The following is a 23975-nucleotide window of genomic DNA, read 5'->3' as shown; positions in this document are numbered from 1 at the left end:
TGATATAAATAAAAATATTTAGGTGTTAAATATGTAAATATTAGTATTTTGAGTGACATGTATGTAAATCCTTGTAAAAGAAAATTAAAAAAATCATTACTTGTTATAATCATAATCTTACCTTTGATTGAAATTAACTAAAATGTTACAAATTTGTTGTATGGGATGAGGGCAACGCACGCAATTTTAAAATGTAGAGGCATCATTTTTTTTAAGACAAATAAGTGATTTGTAGTCTAATTCATCTAATTATTCTTATAATGATATATATCATTGATAAGACAACAAAAATAGTCATGATCAGGCACCAATCTCAATACTTATTTGAATCGAAAACTTTTAAAATTAAATTTGGAATCATCTAAAGTCCAATCTTAGTAAGCTTATACTCAAGCTGAACGTCTCGACAAGGCAAACCGAACGACACCAAAATTTGTCTAATTTGAGCTCAAATATGCCCAAATCAATGACTAATACGATGAGCTCAAGATAGCTTAAATTTGGCTTCATTAAGGCACATAAAATGCTAAACAAATGCTCCATTATTAAGAGAATCAATATGGGTCGTCTTAGGGAGCACTAAAATTTTTTTCTGAATTTTCTCCATATTTACAAAACATGTCACTCTCTAAATCTATAAATAGACCCACACTCTCTACATGAAAGAGACTCTTGGAGGAGGAGGCTTGGATATTGGGATAGAGATTCAAAATCTCTAAGGCATGAATTCATGGGCACCACCAGACTTTCGCCGGTCGATCATTGCCGAAAGTCCACTTTGCCACCACTATCGGACCTTTGTCTAACCACCATTGTTGAGCCTCTACTCCAATCTCTGTTGTTGGACTACGGTCCATCCAACCACCACCACATGATAATGATCCCTCTAATATCTGTTACTCACCGACTATGGGCCTTCTGACCGCCGACATCCATCGACTATGGTCCTTCTAATCTCCGTCACTCAACAACGATCCCTCCAACCTCTGTCACCGGATCATGATCTCTCCAAACTCTATCAATTGACTACAGTACTTAAAACACCTTAATTAGACTACAATCCTCCAACTTCTATCTGTTACCAACTATGGTGCATTAGACCTCAATCACCCGAGTAAGATCCCTCCTGTGATGCCCCAGATATCAATAGTGAAAGTATTCATCTATCTCTCTTATCTCTTTTCTTTTTTTTTCTATCAGTCTTTTCATCTTGTTTCTCGTTCAAATCAATACAGTCATCCAGAAACAATTGCATTACAGGAAAGAAGTACAGCAACTACTATAATTCACATATCAACATATATACAATCAACAGAAGCGTCCAAAAGGTCATATACAATAGTCAGACGGCTACAAAACAGAAGTCTACCAAGACTACAAAACAAAGCTACAACAATCGAAGAAGCATCACGTAGGAGGCTCTGCACCTGAAATATTAACCACATATAATGAGCTTACAAAGCCCAGCAGGTCACCAAAGCCTACAACTGAAATCAAAGCACGACACTGAAAATAATATGCAGGTCAATCAAATCAAATCAAATCAATCGTACATGATCAATGAATCAATGCAGATACGGAAATCAAATCAAATCAAATCCATCAATAGTCAATAATCAATACAGCGGTAAAAACATCGATAAATCAATACTCCCTAGCAATCAAATCAGTAAGTGCTTCCAGTCAATATCTATCCATCGTAGCAGTGTCTATCAATCAATACCATCAGTTCAATCAATCGTGTTGTCTAGCCAATTCGTTGTATCTATATCATTCTTGCAAAACAGTCAATTCAATTAGTCAATACGATTTACTCGATATCAATATATAATATTCAATGACACCACGGCAGCGAGAACGGTTCAATAGTGACGACGTACAATGCTACAATAGGGAATCATCTCAATCAATAGAGCACTTTCTAGTCAATTATATCTATCAGCAAGGAAATCCATAGAACAGTCGAATCAACTCAATAAATCAACCTAGCAATTGAAAATAAATCCATACAATGAAATCATCAGGTCAATTAAAATCAATACAATCAGCTTCATAAAAAAATCTATTCTACGATAAATCAAATCCATACGGCAACAATCCATTCAATCAATCAATCGATAATCGGTACGACTAATCAATGTATCAGTGTATCAATAGCATGTCAGAATCTGTCGTATCAATAATATCCATATGTCAATATTATATCCATATCAATGTCAATGTCGGTATCTATCAATATCGATACAATCTATATCAATATCGGTGTCAATATCTATGAATCAATACGCAGAATCCATATCAATGTCGGTGCCGGTATCTATGAATCAATCAAGTCGATAATCTCAATCGGAAAAGCAATACGATAAATCAATTGTAGCAAGTCAATACAATGAAAAATCAATAGTATCAATGATCAATTATCAATCAATAAAGTCAATAAATCCGTTCAATAATAAATCAATGCAATAAATCCATCAATATCAATAAATCAATCAGAAATCAATGAATCAATGCATATCAGGAAATCCATGCGATGTTCATAGGCCGTCCAATTCTGGCGTGCCGGAGCCAGCTTTTCGCTAAAAAAAGCAATTGGTTTGCCCCCTTGTGATAAAACAGCTCCGATGCCAATCGAGGAAGCATCCGTGTCGACGGTGAATAGTTGTTCGAAATTAGGAAGAACTAGGACGGGTGCCGTGGTGAGGGCGGTTTTAATGTCTTGAAAGCTCTGCTGCTGCTCGGTTCCCCAATGGAAGGATTTGGACTTCAAACAGTCTGTGATCGGGGCCATTAGGATGCTGAAATTCCTAATGAAGCGCCTATAGAAATTGGCTAGCCCATGGAAACTGCGAATGTCGAAGAAGGAGGGTATTGCAGAGATTTTGTTCGGGTCTACATGTAAACCATCAGCAGACACTATAAAGCCCATAAATCGGATGGAGCTCGTAGCAAACTCACACTTCGGACGGTTCAGGTATAGCTGATTTGTCTTTAGAATTTTGAACAAGGCCTGTAAATGTTGCAGATGCTGTTCTCGGTTGCTGCTATAAACCAAGATATCGTCAAAGTAGACAATGCAAAACCGCCCGAGGAACGGTTTTAGGATCTCGTTCATCATCCGCATGAATGTAGACGGCGCGTTACACAATCCGAATGGCATCACCTTCCATTCAAACAGTCCATGCGGTGTCTTGAAGGCCGTCTTCCACTCGTCGCCGGGGCGAATACGGATTTGATGGTAGCCGCTCCGCAAGTCTAATTTGGAAAAAACAGAGGAACCCGTAAGTGAATCCAGTAGTTCCTCAATTCTGGGCATTGGAAACCTATATTTGATTGTAATTTTATTTATCGCCCGGCTGTCCACACACATCCTCCATTTGCCACCCTTCTTTGGGACTAGGAGCGCCGGTACCGCACAAGGACTGAGGCTGACTTGTATCAGCTGCTTCTCCAGTAATTCGTCCACGATTTCAGCTAAAATGGACTGCTCCTTCGGGTTGAGGCGATAGTGAGCCAAATTCGGTAGTGTAGCCCCTGGTATTAAATCTATCTGGTGTTGAACGCCTCTTAAAGGCGGAAGCTCCGCTGGCAGCTCCTCTGGAATAATTTCAGAGTAATTCTCGAGAATGGCAGTGATGTCTGCGGCCAGGACTGGGGAGTCGGTGCTGTGATTCACTTCAGCAATCAATATGCCAAACATAGGAGATGGCTCTCGCCAGCACTGTAAAAGAACAGGTCCTGAGACCAGATTAGCCGCAGCTTGTTTGACAGTAAGGTTGGCGGGTGTGGGGAGTTCGGCGTTTCCCGGGAGTAGTCGCAGCTTCCTTCCTTTCCATTCGAACGAATACGCATTGGCCCTTCCTTCATAATGCGCATCCACATCGAATTGCCATGGCCTTCCCAAAATTAGATGGCACACGTCCATGTCTAGGACGTCACAAAGGACCTCGCATGTAAAATGTTTGCCGATAGAGAACGAGACACGACAGGACTCTGAAACAATGATCTCCAAGCCTTTCTTAACCCATCCTATTTTATACGGCTGGGGGTGTTTGGCTGTCTTCAACTGCAGCCCTTGTACAACTGATCGAGAGACTACGTTCTCGGTGCACCCACTATCAATGAGAAGATCACACACCTTGCCCTTGATAGTACATCTGGTCTTGAAAATTGCGTGTCTCTGAGACGGGTTGGGCTTCCTTGGAGCTAACAGCAACCTTTCCATTACTCCTAAAAAAAGTTCCCCCTCATCCGCCTGTATCTCTTCAACTTCCGCCTCATGATTGGCATCAACATCCCCTAGATTTTCCCCGTCTTCAACCTCTGCATATTGCAATTGCTGTCTTTGGAAGCATTCATTGGACTTATGCCCCGGTTGAAAGCACTGAAAGCATTTCAGTAGGGTTGGCCGTGCATATGGGTTGCTTTGAGGAGCTGTTTTTGGTTTATGTGAATCTTTCCCTTCATTTCCAGCATTGACAGAGGATTGTACCGGCATTGACGATGCAGATGGCTGGCTTCGTGCTGCAGCGTGAGAGTTACTCTTAATGCTTCCGGAATTCGCTTCTTGCCAATGCCTCCGAGTGGCTGTCGTTTTTGAGTGTCGGCCTTATTGTACTTCGACCTTCATTGCCAAGTTCACGGCCTGCGGCATAGTCCAAACAGTATTCAATTCTAGTTTATCTTGGATGCTTTCTTTGAGACCCCCAATATACCGAGCAACCAGTTGAGTGCCCGACTCCTGCAGATCGTTTCGCGCGGTCAATCTGTTGAACTCTTCGGTATACTCGCTTACCGTGCGCGGCCCTTGCACACAGTGCTGATATCTCATGTATAATATCTGCTCAAAATCAGTAGGCAGGAACTGAGCTCTCAGTAATTGTTTCATTTTTCCCCAATCGCTTATCCGGCTGCGACCTTCTCGTCTTCTGGATTGTAAAATCTGCTCCCACCAGGCACTTGCTCCCCCCTTCAATCTACAAGCCACATATTTTACTTGTTTTTCAGGAGGTATTTCCATATAGTCGAAGAAATTTTCGGCCGCTCTTTCCCAATCAAGATAGTCTTCGATGTGCAGGTGTCCATCGAAGAATGGAATATCAAGCTTAACCTTGAATTCCCCTGCGGTTTGCTGGAACTGAGGTACCCGTCGACGCCTCTGGTCATTAAGCGTCCATCCTTCATCAGTTTCCTCTCCACTGGACCATGCGGGATTCAGGTACCCACGTCGCGGAGGAGTTTCCTCACCTGAATCAATTGGTTCCGCTTGATTTCTCGGAATGTATCTTCCCTGATTACCGATTGCATTTCGTCTCCTCGGAGGAAGCCTATTTGCAGGTCTTTCTTCCCGATGGAAGTTCAGCGGAGCTCTCGCCGGATTGGGATTAAACCCACGACGAACCTCGACAGCCAGCTTCTGAATGTCTGCCGCCAACTCGTCGATCCTCTGATTGACTTTGTCCTGACTCGCCCACAGCATATCAATGGTGCGAGTTTCTTCCCTCACCGGCTCTTTGCCACGGTCAGTCATCTTCTTCCTGCCTTAGCTCTGATACCAACTGATAGCCTTGTACAGGATCGGTAGTTACCTGGAAGAAAATGCACAAAACAGAGCAAACAACACAGGGAAAGGTATAGGAATACCTCTGTATATTCTGTATTCTTCTTGAGAATAACTAAAGGAGATGACAAAAAGCTCCGTACCTCTTGCTCCTTTCTCCTATATGTAACTCTTTGCTATACTATTTTTCTAAATACCATAAAATAGTAAATAAAGCTAAAAGTAATGTCAGAGAAAAAGCAAAAAGTAATACTAGGTAGTGGAACCATCAGCAACGGTAAAGATATGATATGCCGCCGGCTTGGTTTATTTAACCTGCACTGCATCAGCTAGGCAAAACAGCCATAGTTATGTCTATTTGTATAGGTTAGCTCTAACATACCCCAAATTAATTAATCAAGAATCTAATTAAAATTATGAGAATTGTTAAATTAAAAACAATTTAAAATCCTATGATACATTCATATCGGAATCAAAATATAGATACGAAATGCCCCGAACACGAGATACAAATATTATTAAAAAAATAATATTAACACACATTAGACGTGTTAGTAATGTACTAAATTTATTAGGCATGCAAGCTTACTATTTATTTTAATTGAACATATGATATGACTAACACATTTTGGATAAAAATATGTCCAACATTACACACTTCATTATTATAACATATTGGTGCATCATAATCACCAATAGATGCACATCATCACCTAATATTAACAAAAATCAGGAAGCTAATCTTGCCAAATTTTTTGCGCAAAATATTATTTATACATATATGGGATACAGGTAATAACGGAGAAATTATTCTGTGCGGATGCCGAAGACCAATCAGAATGCGCCACGTCATCCCCCGTTGGATACCGCGGCTCAATACCGCTCGGTTCCGCTGCCATGACACATTCTAGTTGGTCTCCGGATGATGAACTGCATTAGGACCAAGGAATCACGGAATGATAAGATAAGACTCTGTGTAAAGGACGCCTCCTGTAGAATGAGATGAATTTTCTCTATATCATGTATAATTTTCCCATTTCATAGATAATTTTCCCATTTCATAGTGGATTTTCACCTTATTGCACCGTAAGACTTGGCTGCAAAACAAAATCTTGTAAATCTTGTTGTCTGAGATTACATATTCAAATATGTTTAAACTACAAAATTGTCACCAGGTTTAGTTACATCAATCCAGGTAATTTTCTATTACATCCTTATTGCCAAAGAAGCTCTGAATCATCTTAAATTCCCAGATAAACAAGACAAATCCCAGATGAATCATTGTCATGCTTCATAATGAAGCATAAAAATAAAATAAAATAAAATAACAGTTCATAATTAACAGCTGTAAATATGAATCTCCTAGTTTTTCCTATTAACAACCTGCATGCCCAGAATTTTCAAACTCAGGACCGTTAGATTATTTGACAACCAGCTGAAACAGGTGGCGGTCAGTTTTTATCACCCACACGATCTTCATCAGAAGGTATCTTTTTCGAAGAGGTGAAAATTCCAAACCGAGGTGAAGGTGGGCCTGCATTACTAGACTTGCCGTTATCAACATAATCTGGAGCTACTCTGATGGAATTATCTCTAGTTGAAACCCTTTGTTTCATCTGATCCTCAGATGAAATGGTTTTGGGAACACTGAAGATTCCATAATTTGATGTAGTTGGAGAATTAGATTTGCTCATTCTATCCTTTGATATTTCTTTCATGTTCTTAACATCAAGAGGTGAAGAGGTTTTTGCAGAGCTGAAGACTCCATAGCTTTGTTGAGGGACATTAGGTGCATTTGGACTACCCATGGTTGCACCTCCAGCCTTTCTTCTGTCATTTGAACCAGAACTTTGTGAGGCACTGAAAACACCATGGCCAGAAGACACCGAATTCGGATAATAATTTGCATTTGCCGGTCGATTATTTGGATTTGATGGACCACATCTTTCGACTTCGCGTCTGTTGCTTCGTTCTGGAATCCTCTGTTGATTTCCAGTTGCTACATGCCCAGGAGAAAAACGATCTTGGTTTGTAGGTCTAATCTGATGGAATGTTGAATTACTTCCTTTGCTATATCGGTTAGTCTCAGTAACATAAGACTCTGTCTGTGAGGGATAAAACCCAGCAGAATTCCTTCTACTTGCTGTGTTAATACTTTCATCTGAAGTAGACATAGTAACACTTGAACTTGTATGCTTAGTATTGAAAGTAATCTCAGCCTTGATATCATCAGTTGTATTGGTACCTGACCACTCCGTAACAGCACCAAAGCCATTGCCGACCACCTTCGGTGGCAAGGTGGGGCGCGAACCAGAAAGATTTGGGGTATTTGTTTTAAATTGTTTAGATGGGTTATCAATTTCAGTTTCAGAATCAGATTCAACAGCCTCCCATTCTTCTTCAGTCTGGCAATCATCCTCATCTTTACTATTGTTATCTGCTGCAGCATCAGAACGAGTACTTAGGACACTGCTAACAGTTTCCACAGCTTTGCTGACCTTCTTTCCTTTCTTAGATCCAAACTTAATGTGTTTTACAATTACATAGGCATTTTTGGTATCCAGATGTGGGCCACTTTCAACAATTGATATGTCTTCTATCTGTACAGGTGAATTCCTTCAGAAAGTTGGCAACCAAAGTAAAACCTAAAGTCTCTGATGGAAAATGCAGGACTAAGAAGCCGTTTGGGACAGCTTTCTTCATGCTTCTTAAAGCGGCTTTCTAGTACAAAAAATAATTTTTTTGTACTAAAAAGCTGCTTTAAGAAGCAACAAGAAAGTCGTCCCAAACGAAGCCTAAGACTAGTAGAAATATATATATATATATATATAAATGAAAATATTGCTGACCAGTGATAGAAGATTCAATAGCAGGCCTCCCAGATCTCCATCATCTTTACCTGTGGGCATGGCAGTACACTTACATGAAGAAAACATGTCAGCTTATGTATCAGACCGTTGGTTGCATGGGACTAGAAAAGACGAATTAAAAATTACAAGGACCACTTTAAATGATCAGAGAAGGAATAAATGGATGCAAACGACATTTTAACACACCAAAATGTGGCAGTGTAGCAAGAAAAGTTACAACGAGGGAATTCAATAAATTCTATTCATAAGCTGTTCCTTCCTGGTACTAGTTATGGAATTCTAAAGATGAGTGATGTTTCCGTCCACTGCTATGGTACTGACTGAGCAAGCAAAAACCAAAATCTGGAATTCTCAATAATTGGTAAATCTTGAACCGCAAGCCAAAGTAGGGTAAAAAACTAAGCTTCCTCACCCATTGAAACGAACTGGACTAATATAAAATGTTGCCTTTTGCTGAAGCAGAAAAAACGGGGAAGAAAATATTCCAGTTTTGCATTTAATTTTACAAGATTGGCGATTAATGAATTTTCGAATTCTCATTAGAATAGCATGCAATCCTTAACTTTTTGAAATTACTAAGAATACAGTGATACATAAGTTGAAAAAAATAAAAAACTATAACATTGAGAAGATGTATTAACGCTAAATCATTAATGGAATAAAGAACGAGTAAATGATACAGAATTTTAGTAAAAGTGATAATAATATCACTCAATATTTCTAAAAGTTAAATGGTACTTAGGAGTGAAAGATTAAGTATAAATATGAATCAATTATATATAATAACAAGAATATAACTGTAATAATTCTAATCCAATATTGCTAGAAGATAAAATAGTACCCCGATGTGATATATTCAAGTATCAATTTGGATCTATTACATAAAATAATGGTATAAAGACGAGTTTTTGCTCAGGAAAAGAAAACCACTTAGCTGTGAGCCACTTCGACATGCAAATGAAAACTCATAAGTAGTTTTTTTAAGCAGGTTGGGTTTGTTTTAACAAATTTTTTGCTGATGTTTAAAATAGAGTTTATTTAGATCTACAGTCGTTGAGACTCGCCATAACTGTTAGCCCTCACAATTAATCGCATCTCCAATTCACAAGAGAGTACTACTGATTAGTAGGTTGCTTAGTCTCAGATTTTGGCATTTAGGGATGATCAAGTGTGAAATGATTGGGGGAGGGCGAAGGGGTTAAATTCGGCCAACATCTCATGACTCTGTCATCTCAACTAAACCAATGAACACATTGTACCAATATCACAGAGCTGTGAAGTCTTACCTCCTAGTTTGCTAGCCAAAGATGAGCTTCCAAAGTTGGCATCAACTCATTTGTTAACAGAGAGCTAGTTGTACCAATTTTCATCGAATAGTTCAAGGGGCACACAACATAGCAGCTTGCCTTTCAGACGTACTATAGATGACCAACAAGAGATTAGAGGTATGGTGTGGCCATCAATTATTGATGAATGTTAGCTTGACTCAAAAAGGCATGGTTAAGACTGGAATTTTTTTGTTTTGCATGCCTTTCAGCAGGTATTAAAGGATTCATATCTTGGCTAGAAAGTATTAGAAATGATCTTTTTTAATAAATTTAAATGAGGATTTGACTTTTAATAGGATATAATTGAGAAAAATGATTCATGTAGCCGATTCCACATAGTCAGATAAAAGCTTGATGTTGATGTTATTGTGTGGATATAGTAGGTGAATTTGATTTTAAATGGTATACTTATTAATACGGAAGCTGGCCCAAATTTAGGTTGAGTTGGGGTTTACATCGATTGGAAGGTCCATAGGTGAGACTTATAACATTTTGGTCAAGGAAAGCACAATAAAGAATTTTATAATGTTACCCTACATGTAAAGTATCTGGAATAATTAAATTGGTTTGATGAGCTTTGTTGATTTTTGATGGTCTTGTTAATTGAATTGCTGCTTAAATCAACCGGAAGGCTTATATTTTGATTTAATGAGTTTGTTAGTTTTATGCGGACCCTATTAAAGGAGATAAGGTTTACAACCTTAACAACAAGGAAAGCACAATAACGAGTATCATAGCATTACCCTATAGGGATGGTGGCTCGAGTCATTCAATTGCTTTCTTTTGTTTTTTGATGGAGCATATTGAGGTTATGACACACCATGACCTTCAGATCAACTAAGAGATGACAACATTGAACTAGGGTCATTTCAAACAAGTCTACACTACGTGTATTTGAAGATAAAATGATCAAAATGAACCCTCAACTCTTTGTGAGGTATCAAAATAGTCTCCAACTTTTTTGAGGTACTAATTTGGTCTCTCACCTCTTTAAAATGGGATATTTTGTCCTAACATCTAATGTTGGAGTTAATGATGTTAAATGTAATCGTAATTGGGTCATGTTTTAATTAAACATTTATTAAATATAATTTCAAGTAATTGTAATTTTTATAAAAAATTTTGTTAAACATTTCTTTAATAAAAAAATTAATAATAATTTTAGTTTTAATTTAAAAAATTTTAGTCACATTTCATAAAATATGATATTTATTGATTTAGAGAAATCAAATGCAAATAGATGTTATTTTCAACTTAGTCACACATATTTTTACCAACCATATTTTATAAATTCTGACTAAAACTTTTTAAATTAAAACTTATTAATTTTAGTTTTAATGAAATGTCTAATAAAATTTTTACAAGAAGAATATTACTTTACATCAGCATTCTACCAAATGGGTATAAAAATACATAGTACACTTGATTTTCTCCAAAAGTAGAATGGTTCGTAAGTTGAGATCAAGTACAACTTCTTATATGAACCGATAAGTTTCAAGTAAGCAGAAGAAACCCCCCTCCACTACTGTCCCTCTATTCTCCTCATCATTCACTTATTTTTTCCCCTCATTTATTTGAAGAAAGTGAAAGAGGGTGCATAACATTTGCTAAACAATACTAGTTTTTCACATTTTAATAAAGGAAGGAAAGAAGAGCACACTTAGACGGATCATGTTTCATAATCATAACAATAATAAAACCTGAGAAGAAGCTTCTGAAAGAACCACAATAAAAAGTATGAAAAATAGGTTAAAAAGCTTTTAGGTTTTTTAAAGAAAGGACATAGCCTCTACCTTCACCCGATAACCACGCTCCATCAATCTCTTAACTGATTCTGCTTTGATTTTCAGGTCCTTTAATTCCTGGAAGAGAAATATATTGACTAATATGCTATTGTAGCCAAACAAAAGTTATATAGAGATGACTTCACAGTTTAAACCGAAGCTACATTTTGCAGAACTCATCATTAACACAAAATAAAGAAAAATTTTGGAACAAGTGTTAAAAATATAGAATAAACTGAATTTAGAAATAAAATGGTTCATTTAATAGCATGCAGTTACATAGCCTTTCTCACGTAAGATTTCCAACTAAAAAACTCCCTAGCATTGATCAAGATTTTGCAGTATGAGCTGTACACTTCATTCAGATTGACAGCAAATAAAAAAAAAATCAGTGTTATAGGCTAGTCAAATAATCATTGGGACTAATCATTGTGATAAAAAGGTCAAATTTGAGATCATTTGGTTGCTTCTAAAGAGAAAACATAATTTAGGACCATTTTTAGTCTAAAAAAGAAATCATCACTTTGGAGTGATTTTGATGGCGTTTGTAGAGTTTAAAACCTAGATTGATTTTTAATTACATCCAATCAAATGATTATCTAATAAATTCATCATTTTACAATACACAAATTTTTAACTTAAAATCAAACATGTGTGTTGACCTCCACCTACACTCCAAAAGTTTACATGAGCAAAGGAGGGCAACCGACCATCATTGGCAAGTGCTACACTGCACAAGATTGCCTGAACGACTTCCAATCGTCAAACAGAACAAAAGCTAAATGCCATTGACGTATATAACAATTTTATCTAACAAAACTAACTTATATGATTATGGATGCAGTTCAAGTTTAATGCAGCCTAAAGCAGACTTAAGCACAATATTCATCAACTCTCATTATCAATTATAAGATTGCAAAGCTCCTCCACATATTTGAAATAGGCTTGACAATTTACAAATCTTCAAATTAGATTCTTGATGCAATGCAGACCATTCAAAGGATTATAAATTAAAGCATCCACATAACCTCTAATTTCCTCATCAATCTCATAAGATCACTAGAATCATTAATTTCATTATATTCCACGCGTTTATAAGTAAGTTTCTACTGGAAAAATTACTAGCATAATAACCAAAGTTATGACAATTAAAACATAAATTTGCAAAAATCATAGACCCAAAATCATATGCAATTAATTTCCCCTTAGTATCATTATTAATTATAATGTTTTTTTTTTTTTGGAACTTTTATTAATTATAATGTTACACCTAAGATGTAATAAGTGCAACAGACTAAATTTATTGCTTTGACGAAATGATGACCGTTTTAGTCGCATTCTTAAAATTTGTTCAAAGTCCAATGGAAGTTCAAGATTATGTTTAAGTGATGAAATATAATGACATGACACCACTCTTGATATCAAATATCAAATTAGACTTAAATCAAAAAATTGTTATTTGAGGACCTTCAACAATCTAAAAATGTAACATCAATTCTTCAAATTAGTCCAATTATTCAATAATAGTTTTGATAGATTTCTTTAACGAATTTAACGAATTAAATTTATCAAACAAACAATCATGATATGACAGAAAAATAGTTTTTTTTTTAGTTCTTTATTTGTAGACCATATGGTAATAACTTTCCTTTCCAATCCTTCCCTTGATACTTATATGCTTAAACAACAAATTTTAGCTTGACTAGTTAAAATTTTCCATAAATCACAATTGTCGTTCATCAAATATATTTTGACACTCATAAATACTCTTTTAAGGTTATGCTAACTTTTAACTTTTATGATGGCTATGTCATCATTTATGAATTTTCTAACTCGAATACTTACTATTTTCTACATAAACAAAGATTCAAGTAAATTAGTTCATCATTGTGATTAGAATGCACTTCAAGTTCACGGGCATAGCTTGATAGGCCTTTAAACTATCAATTCTTATTTTAACCAAATTAATGCCAACATTCATAACTACTCTTTTATGGTTACGTGAACTTCAATTTTTTTTGCTGTCATCATCTACATCTAGTAACAAGTCAGTGAAAGCTTTAGGATCAATTTTAACATTATAAGTAGAATTTCAGCTTTAATTTTTATGATTGTCATCATTTGCATCAAAATTTTCATACTTTTCATAATAATTTTCATAAGCATTAATAATTTTCATAATAATTTATCTATGTTAGCATTAATAATTTTCATAAGCAACATTCGTTCATAACCTTGAGTTGTCTAACTTAAATACTTTTCTATCTCCTACCGAAATTAAAATTCAAATGACTTGATTCATCATTGTGATTAGAATCCACTTCAAATTAACAGACATGGCTTGATAGGCATTTAAACTATCATTTCTTGTTTTAAACAAGTTAATGTCGTCATAAATTTGACTTCGCTTATTCAATAACCAGCCACTTGATTTTACAAAGTTGTTAGAATCCATCTCTTTCACGCTCAGTCAAATTACCAAGATAATTAGACTAGCTTCAAAGTGAAATATTAAAATAATCTAAAGCTATGGTACCAATTTGACGCAAGCAACTCAATGTCAAGTTTCATAATACCACTAATATGATAGGCAAACGAATTCATGTAAAGAAAAAAACTGAATATTCGTAGATCACAAGTTACCAACTAAACCAACGGCTTGCTTTCTTTAAATATAAACTAGTACTAGAGTTCAAAATCAAATGATAATGAAAGGACTAAATAATTTAAAATTTTCAACAAGCAATTGGAAACAAATAAATCACTAAGAAATTTGAATTTAATTTTGACAAATTAGATTTGACAAGTAACACTTTTTGATCAAATCAAGAGCACTAAACAAGTCAATAATAAATAATATATATAAAATAAAAACAAAAATGCCAAAATAAGAAAATCAGGTTTCAAGCCAGTGTAAAGAGATGACTTCCCTCGTAATCAAATAGTTGCAATTATTCCAGGCTGAAAGAAATCACCACATCCAATTTGCACTCATAAGATTAAAACTTCAAAGAAAAATTTTATTCAAGTCAAAGTTTTGAGTGACATGACTCAAATCAACTATTTGTAGACTCTTCAATAATTAAGATGAGATTCGCATAAGATCAATTCCAATTAAAATTTAAATTAATTTCTAATTTAATTTAAAATTCTCAAAACAGACAATCATTGATCCATTTTAATTTTCTAGTTCAAAAAAAAAATTTGTACTGAAATATTGCTTTAAAAAACAGTAAAAAATCTGTCCCAAACGAATATTTAGTCACATAATTACCACATCTTCCAAAAAGAAAGCAGGCAAATTGCATGCTACAAAGACTCTTCAGCAGAAAACCTGCAAGTCATGCCCAGACCCCTCAACAAGAACCACAACTTCAAAATCCACAGATCAGACTTCTTTTCTAAAAGCAACAACCGCCTTTCCAAAACAATCAACACATAGATGCTAAGAACTAACGCAGAACACTTCTAACCTATATGCATCGCCCCAAAGCTGAAGCCAAACCTTGATTTTCCAAAACAGAGAAACTATCACTTAAAAACTCCACATTATCCCCTCCAAATTTTAACAATGTACAGTGGGAATTCATTCAAACTGAATGGAAACTAACCTGATGCCAATTATAAAACTAACCTAAAGCTAGAAAATAAGGCACAATCTCTTTCAGTCAGAATCACTAGCATGTTTTAAAACACAAACAAATCAAATAAAAAAAATCGAATAATGAAAAAAGAAAATAATTAAGCTGATTGCATTAAAACTAATGCTTGATGTGATGATTAATAACGTAAAGATTTCCATCAAAAACAAGTTGAAGTAAAACTAATTTGTCATACAAATTTTGGATTTGTATTTACTAATTATTAAAACATCATAAAAATTTAAGAGATGACTTTAAAACAGAAATTAAAAAAAAAAATAAAACGAAAATTGTAACAATTTATAGCAATTTGCATGTAGTCTATATCAATAAATGGCCCAAGAGTAATGACCATACAGCTTGAATAAAAAGAGTGGAACAAAAATACTTACAGTTTTAGCTTTAAAGCGAACCTCTTTGTTCTCTCCATTACGCAATGCAATTGCAGCCTGCAAACCAAATAGGCATTGGCTAAACATATTATTTCTTATAGATACTTGCAACTGATGACAGGAGAATCATCATAGTAGAGCCAAAATATTTTGATGCATAATACAACCAGGTATCCTTCATAAAATTACCTTTAATGAATGCGTTTTATGTTAGACTCATATTCATATCATGCATTTTTTTTTTTTTTGCAAGTGATGTATTTCAAAAATGGACACTTAGACATGCAAGAATAACAATCAAATATGCCAATTGGTGGCTCTGTTATAAAATATTTAAAAAATATAAGTCAAATATGTCTCAATTGTGGGTGGATATGCCTACAATCTGACCAAATAATAAGGATACAATGAGATACGCTTAGGATGACAATATTGGCTTCTTTTAATCACCATGCAAATTAACTCTAGGTGCGGGCAAGGGACCAGCTGACTTGATTGACGCAACCTTCTGTACCAAGGATTGGAAAAGGAATTCCAACCCCAACTAAAAAATAGACTCAGCCTGACTAAGGACAATTAATCATGCAGCTCAGGTTTGGGCAGCCAAAACTCCATTCGGCCTTAAGACTACCAAAAAAATAAATAAATAAATATTTACCAGTTGAGCTAGCCTAACTTGACTTTTATCATAGATTCCGGGTTCGAGCACGAAAAACTGATCCAATTATTAGGCCACGCTGGTTTTGGGTAACGTTTACAAGAGTCGCTCAATTTGATCTAGCTTGAACTTGATCTGCCAGCCTAGTTCACAGCTCTAAAGCATATGTAGCTGTTTGCATGTTCGCAAATACAACATTAGCTATAGTCTAGCCACATGGTTGACAGAAGCCATCCTATGGAAGTTCAACATTCTTAGCATGTATAAATTCTAGTTTTCTATTAGAGTTGTTATAACATTTGCAATTGTCAATGTCATTTTTTTATGAGTTGCATGTATTCTAGTTTAAATCCTATGGAAGTTCAACATTCTTAGCATGTATAAATTCTAGTTTTCTCTTATAGTTGTTATAACATCTTGCAATTGTCAATGTCATTTTTTTATGAGTTGCATGTGTAACACAACCATAAGGGTAAATTTGTCTTTCGAAATTCCTAGCTATTATCATAAATATCACTCTAGAATCATTTGGAACATGATGAATGAATGAAAATTAGCTTTCTGTCCCATGAGAATTCCGACCAAGTCATATAAAGTTTGAATTTGTGTGATACGATCATTCTTGCTCTGAGAGTATCAATGAGCTGTGCGAGACTAACAGAAATTCTTCTCCAATGTACTTGTCCTTCCTTCAGTTGAGTTAGACCTGTCCTCATCCTTTTACTACATTCACTGTAATTTTTTCTTTCTCCACCACCATTCTTCTCCCCACTCTAGGAAATTTAATTTTTCATTAAAATTTTTTCATAAAAGATTAAATCCCAAAATGGCCCCCCAAATCATTCCGTCGACGGACAATTTAGTCTTAGAGTATTATATTTCTACAATTTAGTCCCTCAACTATATAAAATTAATTCAAAATGGTCCATGACTCAAAATGAATCCAAGTTTAGCCCTCAAATATAGAAATTTGATTCCGATTTTGATCATTAGGGATCATTTTAGATCAATTTTGTATAGTCGGGCACTAAAGTGGTGAAATATGATACTCTAGGACAAAGTTGACCACATAAAAATGATCGAGGGACCATTTTAAGATTTAACCATTCAATAAAATAAAAACTTTTCAAAAAACCTATCATTTGATGTTGTTAGCCATGTTCAATTTTCCAAAGAACTATCTTATTTTTCTCAGATGAGATGATCTAAGAAAGGAGCTTCTTCAAGGCCAACGGTAGCCCAATTTGAAAAAAAAAAAAGAGAAGCCTACCTTGCCGTCACTAGATCAACCATTGCAGCCCTACTCTTGTCACTACAGCCCCACTAGGGATCTAAATGAGTCAAACTGACTCGTGAGCCAGCTCAAGCTCGACTTGATAACAAGCTCGTGAGCCGAGCTTATTGAGATGCGAGCTCGAGTTTGAGCTTGATGAGGCTCGGCTCGTGAGCTTGTTCGTAATTATATAAGTAAATGATTTTTTTTCTTAAACAAATAAGCAAATAATTTTTTTCCTCTAATAAAATCTGCTAGTATAGAGAAAAGCAGCCAACTTTTCCCCAAAAAATAGTCATGATTTGAAAAGATCTTATATTTCCAAGAAAATACTGCTTTACATTAATGAGGTTGTGGCATTTAAAAAAAAAACACAATTATTGTAGTGGTTCTAAAAAAAAAAGCTTCCTCTTCTCACCTCATGCAACAACCAAATCGGGAGTTCACCGGTCAAATCATGAGCTAGAGACATGTAGTGACGACATGCCTTCTTCTCCAGCAGCATGCGATCTTCCTCTCTGGTGATATCACGTAAGGCTATCTTTTGCGTGATCACATGAGCTGCTCACGAGCCCATTTTATTGCCATGAGCCGAGCTCGACCTCACCTTTTGAGTTCGAGCTCACAATTTGGCTAACAATTCAAGCTCGAGTTAAGCATGACTGGAGCTCGACTCAACTCGTTTACACCCCTAGCCCCCACTTCTGCTCCATTGCTAGTCCACGAATTCATGCAAGGAATTGAAACTCATCTATTCTTTCTTCTTTCCAGTTTTTGCAATTTTTTCTTTATTCAATCTTGCTATGAACTCATACAAAATAAATTTAAAGCTGCTTCCACAAAATGTCCATTTAATTCATTTTATTTGAAACATCCTCACCATTACAATTCAAACTCGGTTCAACTAAACAATTCTCTTTTTTTCCGGCGTAACCTTTAGAGAATAATTTTCACACCTACAAGACGCTAAGGTCTACAAGTTGTTATGAGAAGAGATGACAAAATGGGCATAGGAGTGCAAGACGCTAGGATCTCATCATCATCACAAACAAAATGATTTTTAGCATTCTCTCAACAAGTTGGGGTTAGGTTCATGAATCTTGTTATCCATTCATTTATGATGATTTCTACATGTGGTGCCAACCACTTGTTTTAAGCAGCTTAGATATCACAGTTTCTAATCAAATTAACTTCAATAAACCTATTTTTTCTTTGATGTCTTTCATATTAATTTTATCTCCTTATCTTATTCAAACCTTGCCTTCAACAACTGTCCATGTAGACCAATACTAGGAACATCTTATTTAGCCTTGGGAGAAAACTAAGCATCGAAAACAAAACATATAATAAAGATATTATCAAGCAAAAGAAACATAGTTTAAGAAACCATGTAGCCTAAAGAATAACAACAACATGCAGCAAAAAAATTCATAACACAATAGATGGTAATGCCAAGAAATGTAGTGTCAATATCATTAGCCTTTTCCCAGCCTATGATGCACTGATACGTCTATTTATGAAGGCGTGTTGTGTGACTTGTGTCTGATGCGTATCAAAAATGGATACGCACCAAATACGAATTAGACATGTGTTCGATATGACAAAAACGTATCCCATTAAAATAATATTTAAATTGAAAAGGATACGTGTATCATACATGAGTATCCTATTAAATAATTAGAAAAAAAATACATAAAGAAACATCCCGCCCGTATTTTGTATTCATTTTTGCGAGTAAGGGCTAGGGCTTTCGTTTACGTGTTTGTATATCTTCGTTTATAGTAGCAGTCGAAGCCAAAAGGAAGGTGATACACGAGCAGAGAAGGCGAAGGAGCGTGTGTCTTCGATCATCTGCTTCGTCTTCGTTGTTTGCTTCATCTTCATGAGCAACACACTAGCAATGAGACGGAAACAACGAACATATGCGAGCAGGCGAGGTGATGAGCAATTGAAGGTAAACTTTTGTGTCTTTTTCATTTTCTCATGCAGACAAGGCGCCGAGGACACATGAACGTTATCTATTTATCATTTCGTGCATTTTGAACGTCCATCCTCTGTGCAATTGTCGGATAAGAGGAGGGCTATAGTTCAGGGTTCAGCTATCGTGAGAGTAACCGCAAAAATGATAAAAGCAAAATGTATTCAACTATTCTGCTATTTTTTGGGGTTTTAGTTTGCTACATAATTTTTTTTAATTAACTATTTTTCCTAGCATAACTCCGCAGTTAACACTGTCGTTGTTAGGTTCCAATTCCTGGATGAGGAAAATGGAGGATTTTGTTAGGTAGTCAACAGTTAACATAAAACTTCTCGAATAATCATGACATGAATCATTTAATACATTGTGTTAATTGTAGGGTGTTCCCTGGAAGAGATGCACTATATTGCTTGAATACAGTGAGAAGTGTGTAAGGGCCGCTGCACCGGTGCTCCGGTATAATGTTAAATAAGCATGGGTTCTCACATCACGGACGGATGTGGGCAAAGAAGCTAATCCATGAAAATAGAATTAGGATAGGAAATTGGAATATATGTTCTCTTAGATTTACACTATGGTGTTCAGGTGGTGGGCGTACTAGAAATGGGTTTGATGTGATTATAGATAAGAGTTTGAAGGATAATGCAGTAAAAATTAATAGAATTGTAGAAAAAATTATAGCTTTAAATATTATTGTTTATGCTAAATTATTAATATCATAAATGTTGATGCTCCTCAAGGAAGTTTGGATATATATTCAAAATTGAAATTTTGAAATGACTTAGATGAATTAAAACAAAATATACCTTTTGAAGAAAGTGTTTTTGTTGAAGGAGATTTAAATAGACATGTTGGTAGAGAGGTAGAAAATTTTAAAAGTATTCATGGTGGTTATAGGTTTGGAGCGACTAATGAAGGTAGTATGATTATATTAAATTTTTTTCTAGCTTATGATTATATAATTACTAACACCTTATTTAAGAAAAGAGAGGACCATCTCATCACTAATAAGAATGCATATAGTAAAACTCAAATGATTATTTTCTTATAAGAAAAATAGATCGTTTAGATTGTAAAATTATTTTGAGCGAAAGTTTATGTAAATAGTATCGCTTATTAATTTTGGACATTAAAATGAAGGGGTGGAATATGAAAAATAAATTAAGATGTCCTAGGATTAGATGAAGACATTTAAATAATACTGACAAAAATATTTTTTAGAGTAATATTTAAGATCTGAAAATTCTGACTGCACATGAAGAAGCTAATATTATGTGGAGAAAAAATAGCTAATGACATTAAAAATGTTGCAAATGATGTGCTTAGAGTATCAAAAGGAAAAACTCATAATATTAAAAATAGTTTGTAGTGAAATTAATTGCGGGATTGTCGTTATGAGCATTTAATTGTTCCTTTTATCTTTGAATGATTAGATTGGTTTGGTAAACTCAAAAGCATATCTTCGCCTAAGCAAGTTAATTACTTTGAACGATTTAATCCTTGACTTTTGTTGGTAATTAAATTTGTGATGATAATGTTTTGAATAATCTTCATTTTAATTTCTAATTGCAATTCCTACCTTGATTCACATCAATTAGGAAATATAAAAAGAGTTCCATAAGGAGTCTAAAAAAGCAATATGTAATGCAAAGAATTTAACTTTTAATAATTTGTATAATAGATTAGATACTAAGGAGGACGAATTATGCACATATAAGTTAGTCAAGCAAATAGATATGAGAAGTAAGGATTTAGTACAAGTGAAGTACATTCAGAAATTTCTTGGCTTATGAAACTTTTCAATATTATTTTGAATTAAAAATATATCAGATGAGTGGAGGAGCATGTTGATTCCTATCCTTAAGAATAAAAGTGATGCACAAGAGTGTGCGAATTATAGAGGAATTAAGTTAATGCGTTATACTTTAAAACTTTGGGAGAAAATTATTGAGTACAGGTTATGACGTGATCCTAATGTTTCTCAAAATTAATTTGGATTCATGCCGAGTAGGTATACTATCGAAGCTATACATTTATTGAGAGGTTTAATGAAGAAGTATAGGGAGAATAAGGAGGATCTACATATGATATTTATTGATTTAGAGAAAGCACACAATAAAGTTGCAAGAGAACTGTTATGGGGAGTTCTAGAAAAAGAAGGGATTAATAATACGTATATTCAAGTCATTAAGGATATGTTTGTAGGAGTTGTTACTTGTGTTCAAACACAAGATGGTTTGACCAAGTATTTTTCTATTTTAGTTGGATTACAGCAAGAATCAGCCTTAATCATATATCTTTTTTGTTTTAGGCATGGATGTTCTCACTAGACATCTGCAAGAGGTTGTACTCTGGTGCATGCTTTTTGTTAATGATATTCTACTTGTCGATAAGACTAGAGAGGATGTTGAAGGTAAACTTGAATTATGGAGGTCAACCTTAGAGTCTAAAAATTTTTGTTTGGGTAGATCTAAAATTGAATATATAGAGTATAATTTTAGTAGTAAAATATCTAGTGGAGGGATTGTGACTTTGGGTGATCAAGTCATTAATAATAGCACACGTTTTAGATATTAGAGTGATGGTGAAATAGATTGGTATACTATTAGTAGAATTCAAGTTAGATGGTTGAAGTGGAGGAATACATCGGTTTTGTTGTGTGATAGAAAAGTTCCCCTCAAACTTGAGGGAAAATTCTATAAGATGGTGGTGAGACCTACAGTGCTTTATGGTGCTGAATGTTGGCCACTAAAAAAGAAGCAAATATTAAATTAAGTGTAGCAAAGATGAGGATGCGGAATGAGCATATATATGAAAAGGTTGGATTTCTTAGTAGTTTCTTTGAATCTATTTCATCATTTTATTTTCATTTTGGTTTAATTTTTTGTTGTGTTTTACATTCATTGTGTTTTTTACTAGAGAAGGAATACATGTCTTTTACTTAAAAATTTCACTTCCACTTGCATCTAGCTAAGGTTTTATATGCAATACCGCATTACATGTTGAATTCTGAGTGCATATGCATAAAGCTCATAATTATTACAACAAATAATCCCATATTTAGGCATCTTTGAAACAATGATATAAGGATGATAATTCTGATGCCACTTGTAGAAAAAAATATTTCTAGAATTTATAGGAGTACAAGAGAGACAATAAGAATCACACTTTTATTAACTGTACTAACAACTTTTTTAAATCTTTTTTAGAACAACAGCTCTCCAAATCTGTTGGTTCCGCAAGTTGATCTTCTGTCATCCTTCAACCTTTTAGTTTCATTTATTTTCTGATAAATACATAATTTTCTCGTTATCAATCCATTATTTCTCTACCTTTTCACTCAGAGTCCTTAATTTCTATTTAGCAAATAATCTTAGTTTTAGATTTAATATCTATTTTGCAGCATTATTTTCTGTTGTGATATGTTATATGTTGTTGTGATGTGTTGTATTGTTGATAAAGTGAATAATTGTTTGGTGAAGTCACGCTAAGATTAAAGTCAAGAGTGTTGAAAAAGTTATGATTGTTTGGTAAAAATTGTTGTGACATTTATAAGAGTTGGGTGAATGACCAAAATAGATATTATGATGAATTACATATAATTATAGGCAACATGAAGTTTGCTAAAATATTATTGGCAACATGTAGTGGAGTAAAGTGGATAGCTGTTTAGGAAGATTATTATTTAAAGTGCTTTAAGAGTTGCAGCAGTTCGGTGAAATATTATTGCGATATTGATGTAAGTGATTGAATGATTGAAACAACTATTTTTGTAAGTTTAATAAATACTACATAAACTTACAATTTTAATTCATATTATTTGTTTATGTTATTAGGATAAATCTTGTTTAACTCTTCCCTGGATCAATTGATTATCTAACTTTTGAAGCTTTAATTTGTATCGATCCTTCGATTCTTTTGTAGGATAATGAGCTCTAGTGGCGGTGGACATGAGATTGGAGCCCAACATTGAAGATAACAAACCTTTGTGGAATCATGTGAAGAAGTTAGGAAAAACTTCTAAAGGTGGTGGCAATGTTGCATTCAAATGTAATTATTGTAATATCACATACAAAGGATCATACTATAGAGTGAAAACTCATTTATTGAAGATAGTTGATCATGAGATTAAAGTTTGCCCAAAAATAAGTTCATCATAAGTGGTTGAATTACAAAAGAAAATGAGTGAAGCTGAACAGTAGAAGAGAACTACCTAAAAAGATTCCACTTCCAAGTACATATCCTTCATATACTTCTTTAATTCGAACTGATGATATTACTATGAACAAATGACCATTTAGGAAGGGGGCTATGAACCTAAAAGAAGAAAATCTGTTGCAGATAGTTCTTTGGAGAAATAATTTAATTTGCAAATGAGAGAACTATTAGAAGGGGAAATAGCAAGCATGTTTTACTCAGCTGGCCTTCTTTCAACCTGGCAAGGAATCCACATTACAAAATGCATTTACTTTTGCTTGCAATAACAACCTC

General features: G+C 34.7%; 1 protein-coding gene across 1 annotated transcript in view; it reads right to left on the bottom strand.

Annotated features, from left to right (window-relative positions):
* Positions 1–6653: 6653 nt before the first annotated feature.
* The window catches only part of LOC110106825 (translation initiation factor IF3-1, mitochondrial), a 32943-nt gene continuing 15621 nt past the window's right edge, over positions 6654–23975 (bottom strand). Inside the window, exons 5-8 of the mRNA XM_020836861.2 lie at positions 15576–15632; positions 11552–11620; positions 8410–8478; positions 6654–8160 (exon numbers count right to left, since the gene is read on the bottom strand). Of these exons, the coding sequence (XP_020692520.1) occupies positions 7012–8160; positions 8410–8478; positions 11552–11620; positions 15576–15632 (1344 nt within the window). The 3' untranslated portion in view covers positions 6654–7011. The remainder of the gene's footprint in view (positions 8161–8409; positions 8479–11551; positions 11621–15575; positions 15633–23975) is intronic.

The sequence above is a fragment of the Dendrobium catenatum genome, unplaced genomic scaffold, assembly GCF_001605985.2.
Source record: "Dendrobium catenatum unplaced genomic scaffold, ASM160598v2 fragScaff_scaffold_551, whole genome shotgun sequence".
NCBI lineage: Eukaryota > Viridiplantae > Streptophyta > Magnoliopsida > Asparagales > Orchidaceae > Dendrobium > Dendrobium catenatum.
The sequence above is the reverse complement of the archived record's forward strand: the minus strand, read 5'-3'. Positions and strand labels throughout refer to the sequence as shown.